We start from the raw sequence: 8,502 nt of genomic DNA, 5'->3' as shown, positions 1-8,502 counted from the left end.
TGAGCAGCACATTACTCAGTAATGTATTATGAGAAGCAGTGACGAGAGAAGTACAAGGTGGTCCTCCAGTTCTCAGAGGAAATAATGTCAGGAGGTGCATTTCGGTTCATCCTGTGCTGAAATAATCCAACTAATGTTAATTTTAGCTACTGTATAACGACTGTTAACCACGTCAGATGACACGTGTAGAAAAGGCATCGGACAGATGCTGCATGAACAACTGAGGACCAGGAAAAGACCACTGCAAGGAAATGTGAGGGTGCTTGGCAAACACCCTCACTGTATGGGCTAATTAATGTTAAAATGATAGCTCATGGTGGGCTACTTCTACACACTGGAGTTTGTTGCTATTGCAAGTGTTTCTAAGCATCCAATCATCAACAACTCTAATGAAAACACCCAAACAATAAAGGACTATTGCTGTAGAGCTCCACTAAAGTTTTAAAACTATGAAACACACACACACACACACACACACACACACACACACACACACACACACACACACACAAATAATTCCTGACAAATGCAATGTTTCGTTCTGTTTGGATGGCATATACGGTAAATATGGAGCCTCGCTGATTCACATAATATTTGTATAATCCAAATGCTAAATACAAATCTAAATGTTAAATCTAAAAGTTACATCAAAATGTTAAATATAAATGTGGATTGTTATTAACACATAGATTTAACAGTGATTTTAACTTAAATGTATTGATCAAGACAAAAATAATGTTAAAAAGATAACCAATTATCCTCTAAATAGGATTTTAAAAAGTGACTTTTAAAAATTCTTACTACGTTTTTATGACGTTTTGGAGCTAAATGTGGAGAAATGTTTATGTTATTTTCAGTGTCACGGCTGAGTTGATGGTAGCTGGGCATGTTTGCCAGGAAGCTAAATATCAGTCTCAGTTCTATTTCTTTGCCTGTTTCAAGCTGGATGGAAAATTATGTTAAGTCAGCATTTCAACTGACCGCCATTGTTTGGCTTCAAAACATCTCTTTAGAAACCAATGGCTGACATCACAGAGACTACGTCCATATTTTATACAATCTGTGGCATTTGCTATGTAACTGTCCTGGTTTACAGGTTGCCAAGAAAGCATCTTATCAGTCACACGTAGTCATGCCCCAAATCACTCCCTTCTTTAACCTCAATTTTAGTCCTGATGGGACCATTATTATCAAACTGACATGTAGCTGTTTTGGAGAAGTTTATGATTGGGACAAGGAATTATTGAACAAAGGAAATGTTCACTGAGTTAATAAATCAACTGATAGTAGGGCAATTTTCTCATCTGTTTCCATGCAATCACACTTCTTATTATCTTAACCACAGGGCACGACCCCCTTCTGGTGACTAAAAAGAATGCAGGTTTGAGGCACTTGTGGTTGCTTCACTTGCAAACCAAAGACTATGGCTACTTCCTATTACAATCATTAATCTAAATAGGTAAATTGTAATAGATATGTTGCAGTCAACACTATTAGGACACACATTACTAACCATAAACTGTGGCGGATATGTAATGCTTTAAATATATATGCTTTGTGTGACAGGTGAAAGCTGCAGCACAGTGAGCGTTCACTGAGGGGATTAATGCCATCATGAATGTGACAGCTGTCTACGATGGAATAACTCACAACTACAATGTGTCAAATGGCACAGACAATGGGGGCTTGGCTCTCCTGAGCATATCTCCCTTAATAAACCGCATCGTCGACACCCTGATCATAGTCATCCTCTTCATCACCATGGTATCTCTTGGCTGTACGATGGAAATTTCCAAAATAAAGGCCCACTGCCTCAAGCCAAAAGGTGTAGGCATTGCACTTTTGGCCCAGTTTGGCATTATGCCCCTCACTGCTTTCTGTTTAGCTAAAATGCTACAGATGGAATCTCTCAAAGCTGTGACTGTGCTCATCTGTGGCTGCTGCCCGGGGGGGACGTTATCAAACATTCTTTCCCTTGCTCTACAGGGGGACATGAATCTCAGGTAAACCCTAAATCATGCATCGATCCCTAGACATTTGAATGCGTCTGCACAGTTTATTCCCATGTCACAGATTTATACATGCCACAATACAAATGCCTTTTTAGCACGCACCATTTGAAACATTTAAAAGTTACATATGGAGGTCTAGCTCATTTATTCTCTTGCTTTTAGTATTGTGATGACCACTTTCTCCAGCATAGCGGCCCTGGGTATGATGCCTCTGCTGCTTTTTATCTACTGCCAAGGCTTCCCCAGTCTGAAAAATGCTGTGCCCTACCTTGGCATCATCAGTACCCTTGTGCTCACGCTGGTTCCCTGCGCCATTGGCATTGCCCTAAACCATTACCGACCCAAGTACACACCATTCATCAAAAATGTGAGACACCTGAAATCTTTTATGTGAGAGGAATGGAGGAGGAATGGAGATATACTTAAAATCAAGGGTAGATAACTTGTAACATGTTCATTGTTCACTTTCCTGGCAGGGTGGTCTGACGTTGCTGGTGATCTGTTCCATCGTACTGTGGACCCTGTCTGGTTTTGCCATCAAAGACATCCTGTGGATGATCCTCACACCTGACACTCTGACTGTGGCTGTGATGATGCCCCTTATTGGCTTCACGATGGGTTACATTATATCCATTTTATGCAAGCAAAGTCATAAGTGAGTGAGCAAACCCTTCATATACTGTTTGAGTTGGCTACCTACTGATTGCCTGACTTGAAAGTTGTGATCCAATGTACTGAGGTTTTGCTGTTTTATTTCTTTAAACTGTGCTCAGCCACTTCAATCTTGTGAAACTTGAATGTTGATCTTTACCTTTCACAAGAGTAATGTTAGCTTAGGCGGCTAGTTGTAGGATTCATTAGCTCTTGTTAACAATGTCTAAGATTGCCAAAGAAATTTCTCCTCCTCAGAAATCAGGTCAGGTGGACTCAAATTTCTCAGTATTTCTACAGTATGTCGGGTCTTTTGTCTCTTGGAAAATGATTAACACAGGGACGTAATTTTGAAGGAAAAAACTGTCTTTAATTTTTGACTTAGTTCTGTAGAGTAAAAATTGACCAGGGATTTAATTATCAACTTACATCCAACTGAACTGAATCAAATCTGATTGCACCAAATCGTTCTGTATTTTAATGAGTCATCGTTTACTCCAATTGTGGCCATCAAGGTTCAAATCAGATCAGATCATCTTGTTACGGAAAGAACACCCCTAACAACGAGGCATTTAAGAGTAAAAAGTCAAATTTGAACTACATCTATTAACAAAAATAAAGATTTTTTTAATTGACTGTGGTCCTGCCTCTAGTCAGGCAGATAGCCAATCACAGTTTAGGAAAAGAGTGTTGTTGCCGAGCCTAGTCACTGGATTCCCACCTCTCACTGCACCCCTTGTTTAGTACCTTTACTTTTTATATCATAGGTACCAGGACTATCATGATTTTGGCTGAAAATGTTACATAATTGTAGATAATATTTTCAATACAATGTGTCTTTACATTGTGTAACAGCTCTTATCACCTCAATTCCCCCAAAAACGTGACCCTGTGAAAATGTTTAATAAAAAACAATTTTGATGGTTGGCAAAACATTGAAGCTATATATTCACCCAAAGTAGTGCAAAAAAGCCAAAATATGAAATGTAGTGACTGGAATAATTAATTGTTTTATAAAAAATATAAACTCATTCAAAATGTGATGGCAGCAAACGTGTTTCAAAAACGTTGGGACAGGGACAACAAAACACTGGAACTGTCTTGTGATGCCAAAAACCCATGGAGAAACATCTCCTAACCAACAAGGTTAATTTGTAATAGGTTAGTAACATGACAGGGTTTAAGAAGGGCATTTCAGAGGGGCAGAGTCTCTCAGAAGTAATGATGGGAAGAGGTTAACCACTCTATAAGAGACTGCATGAACAAATAGTTAAACAATTTCAGAATAATGTTCCTAGTAAAAATGTGCAAAGAATTTGGGGATTTGATCATCTACAGTTCATGTCATTGAAAGTTTCTGAGAATCTCTGTACAAAAGGGACAAGACTGCTTATGGCCAACTACTACTGGATGGCCGTATTCTTCAGGCCCTCAGGTGGCACTACAATAAAAACAAACATGGCTCTGTAGTGGAAATTACTGCATGAGCTTACAATCATTTAGAAAAAAACATTGTCTGTGAACAAGTTTGGTGGTGCATCCAGAGATGCAGGTTAAAAATGCACCTTGCAAAGAGGACACCCTTTATAAACATGATTCAAAATCAGTGGTGACTTCTTTGGGCTCTAGCACATTTAAGATGAACCGAGGCAAAGTGAAAAACTGTCCCTTAATTTGACCAATCAAAATATGACATACATTTTGGAAATCATGGATGCCTTGTCCATTGCTCTAAAAAGGAGAAGGACCACATGGCTTGTTATCAATGCACAGTTCAAAATCTGTGATGGTATAGGGATACAGAAGTGCCAATTACAGGGGTAGTTTACACATCTGGGAAGGCATAATGGTGAAAAATATACAGGTTTTGGAGCATCTTATGCTGCCAGAATCCAGATTATTAAATTTTCAGTGAAGACCTTGCATATTTCTGTGAGACAATGCCATACCATGTTCTGCATGTATTACAACAGGAGGAAAACCTGAGCTGTTATGTTGGTAAATCCTGAAACTGGTCCCCTTAGTTCCAAAGTGTTTTCAGAGTGTTGTTAAAGAAGAAGTGAGAAAACACGGTGGTTAACATGACCCTGTCCCAACTTTTTTTGAAATGTGCTGCTGGCATAAAATCTAAAATAAGCATATATTCTTCATGAAATGATAACACTTTTTTAAGTGCCAACATTTGATATGTTGTTGTTTTTATTTTTTAAATTTTTTTCAAGTTATATTTTTGGGCTTTTGCGCCATTATGATTGGACAGCTGAAGAGAGACAAGAAATTTCGGGAGCAGAGAGGGGGGATTTCTGCGACAAGGACAATAGCCTCTGTATGTGGGCTGCTTGGACCGCTAGGTCACCATCGCCCCAGTTTTCTAAATAAAAAGTAGACTTCTAATTATTAAGTCATCAAATTCTGTTTTAAATAACATTCCCAATAACTGTCCCAACTAAGTTTAACAATATGCTAATAAATGTGATGTCCACTATTAATCCAGTTGCATTAAAGTTGTTGCATGTATAAAGTTTGAATACTGTGAAATAAAAAGTATTAATTGTTGATTTCCCTTCTAGATTATGCAGGACCATTGCCATGGAAACAGGATGTCAAAACATCCAGCTGTGCCTTGCCATCCTAAAGGTGACCTTTTCCATGCAGGCCATCGGAGCTTTCTTTCTCTTCCCTCTGATTTACTTTGCCGCACAGATCACTGAGGGTCTTCTGTTGACGCTGTGCTACAGATGTTACCGAAGATTCAAGCCACTGGCCAAGGGTAAATGCCAGCTGCATATGTGTTTGTGTAGAGATACTCTGGGAGGAGGATTAGCACATGCACACTCTCTACAGATCTGTTGGTCTTTCAAATTCAGATCAAAGAAAGTCTAATGTCACTGTTCTTCTTCTTACACAGAAGAAAGTATACCAAACGGATCTGTTATTTAAAGAAACAATGACAGCACCACAACAGAAGACCCAATGCTGGAGGAGAAACCCAAGAAGAGCTGAATCTTACTTACTGAGGAGGTAGTGGCTCAGTGCCTCACTGTCATTAGATCCTCTGCAAATTCTTCATGGGCAGTGATGGGGTGATTAGACTCTTCACTCAGGTCTGTGGTGCTTCAGGAAAGAATAGTAGAGAAACAGTAATACTAATTGTTAACTTTATAAACACACACAATGTAAAGTACAGCAAGTATACGTTAAAGCAGGAAGTTAATGATTTAAAATGAGGTATTTATATTTTTTTATTTGAGATTTGTGTGAATGAAGTCATTATTTTTCTGAATGAGGCCTTTTAAGCACAATTTTATATATAAAACAATTATTTATTAAAATTTAAATTATTGATCTGTCATGTGCTCTTTATAGTTATCAACCATTATGCGTTTTTAAGGTTAATGCTCCTGTGAGGAACTTTCAGTGTGTGTTGATTTTGGCGCCCCCTGTGGACAAAATCCCCCATTTTTTCCTGATTTTTTCCTTTATAAGGGTTTCTTGACTTATCCTGCTTTCTTTAACAGTTGTCAAACATAACACTTAAGTATATAGATATAATAACCTTTCTTGTTAATGGTATTGAGTACTTTTCAAGGCCAAAATGGGGCAGCATAATACTGTCAACAAGCTGAAAACTCCTCACAGGAGCTTTAACCTCTTTGACGTCATTTGGCAGAGGTATTCTTTTTTATTTTTGAATTTGAACCTTTGACTCAGGAAAAGTGGAAAAAATGCATAATTTTAAGTTGTTATTTTGTGGACTTTATCGTCCACATAAGTAACAAGTAGGACTGTTTTTAAATCTGACACTGTAAGAAATATATACCAGTATCAGTTTTGCTGCTAATCATTGACATGTCCCAGACTGTGCCATTTAAAAATCAGAAGTAGCATATAGTAAATGAAATATAAATAAATAACTTTGCTTCCATAAAAATGTCAGACCCATCATGTACACAAACTGGTAATTAAACTGTTAAGCTCATGGAAATAATGTATTATTTGTTATTTATGAAAAGATCTTAAAGTGGTGATCAGATCTGATTCTCATAAAGTGGGCTATCAATACAAAATAATATTAATACATAATAATGTTGTGGCAGTTATTGTGACAGACTCTATAGTCTGTTCACAAGAGGAGCTTCTTTAAATAAGTGTAATGTTTAAATAATATAAAAAGCACTCTGCTGAAGAAAAGAATGAAGGCCGGTTGAACACCTGAAATTATATTTAATCAAAATGGTCAGATGGTATATACAGAGTAAACTTAAATTAGAACTTTTTACATACATTTAAGAAACATCTTTACTAAGAAAAAAAATCATTCCTTAGTCCAAAAGTGAATTCAATGGACAGTCAATAAGTGAACACTGACATTACACATATCTGTACACATCTTTGTGTTGTCCCTACCCATTTACATTTACAGTGACACAAAAAACGTGCCTGCAGAATGATCCGAACTAAAGCCACAAGTTAAAAAGACGTTTTCTCTAAGAGCTGTGGAAGCATCAAAAGAAGCCATGGCTGATCAACAGCGTTCTGGACACAAATAAATTAAATACACAATTTCCCGTTAAGACTGAAAACAGGAGTATCCAAGCAGCCTGCATAAATTAAGAGAACAATATTTTCTGTTGTACAAGTGATGTGTCAGACAAAGCCACACGTAACATCACCAAGCAGGGGAGGCATTTAAACTGACATTCATTTTCAAAACTCCTTAATTCAAATGTTATAGGTATTTGTGCATAGAAGTGGAAAGCTAAGGCCATTGGGAGCATGTGTTAGTGTGAAGAGAATACATCTGGACTCTTAGATAGGATGACGTGTGTTGAGTACAGGTGTGAAACAAAATGTCACAAAAAGAAAAAAGTGTGCCCACAATCCGACAAGGAAACCATGGAATACTCAATACTCTCATGGACAACAAGCCTTTAACTGCACAGTGGCGTGTAGAATGATGTGAGTCATGATTAAAAACTTTAAATAATGATTCATAATTACAAAAAATGTTGTTAGTGTGCATGACTGTGTCATTGCTAATGTGTCTCTAATGCTGTGATATGTGGTTTATGAACGGTAGGTTTCCAAGACACTGGTGAGATAATTAGCTCCCAGAACGAGTTTGTAGCTGTGCCCGTTCAGTTCTTCAAAAAGACTCTGAAACTCTTTCAGTGATGCCCGCTCCTTTCTTTATTTGTTCTACGATTCAAACCCAGCCCCCGACATTAGACGTACATACATAGTGTAGGAATTCCTATAAAAAATGTAAGCATGTATGTACATGTGAATGTCTTCTCTTCTCTCCTTTGGGATGGTCAGAGGATCTGTTCTGAGTGACTCACAGCTAGTGTTTCTATGGTTTCCATTGACCTCTGTTTGTTGAGAGTGAGTTAACAAACAGCACCACCTGGAGGCGAGTGGTGTGTGGTTAAATCTGCAAAACTGTCTATATATACATATATACACACATATATATAAAAGAAAATCTATAGATAGATGATAGATAGATGATATGAATGAATCTTTGACCATGTACAGACTCAGGGAACACGACCTCGCCATTGAGAGAGGATGCCACTGACAGACCTGGCTCACTAAGAGGACAGAGTCTGCACCCAGCATGAGGTTGAGACAAAGCTCCACTTTTTAACCACCTGTCCTCTATATACCAGGACATCAGAGACACATTCTTTCCACTGATCACAAACACACACAAAGAATTGTATTCATTTGACAACCAACACAAACTGATGTACCTGCTGGGTGAGCAGAAGAGAGTGTCCAATGGCTCCAAACCCCTGTGAACATCCCTGCACCATCATCTATCCCTCTATCATCT

The 8,502-nt window shown here is 38.0% G+C and overlaps 1 protein-coding gene across 1 annotated transcript; it reads left to right on the top strand.

The window, feature by feature from the left end:
• The first annotated feature begins 1,375 nt into the window (after positions 1-1,375).
• Positions 1,376-5,890, top strand: LOC117806481 (sodium/bile acid cotransporter-like). The gene is made up of 6 exons (XM_034675432.1): positions 1,376-1,381; positions 1,600-2,003; positions 2,175-2,379; positions 2,489-2,667; positions 5,234-5,433; positions 5,572-5,890. Exons 1-6 carry the CDS (start codon positions 1,376-1,378, stop codon positions 5,601-5,603), a joined length of 1,026 nt encoding a protein of 341 aa, XP_034531323.1. The 3' UTR covers positions 5,604-5,890.
• The last annotated feature ends 2,612 nt before the right edge of the window (positions 5,891-8,502 follow it).

Source organism: Notolabrus celidotus, chromosome 22 (genome assembly GCF_009762535.1).
Source record: "Notolabrus celidotus isolate fNotCel1 chromosome 22, fNotCel1.pri, whole genome shotgun sequence".
Taxonomy (NCBI): Eukaryota; Metazoa; Chordata; class Actinopteri; order Labriformes; family Labridae; genus Notolabrus; species Notolabrus celidotus.
The sequence above is the reverse complement of the archived record's forward strand: the minus strand, read 5'-3'. Positions and strand labels throughout refer to the sequence as shown.

Excerpts from the sequence above, each read along its gene's own strand:
- LOC117806481 (XM_034675432.1), top strand. Across the intron at positions 2,668-5,233 it reads TTATGCAAGCAAAGTCATAA|ATTATGCAGGACCATTGCCA; the intron begins GTGAGTGAGCAA and ends TTTCCCTTCTAG. Across the intron at positions 5,434-5,571 it reads ATTCAAGCCACTGGCCAAGG|AAGAAAGTATACCAAACGGA; the intron begins GTAAATGCCAGC and ends CTTCTTACACAG.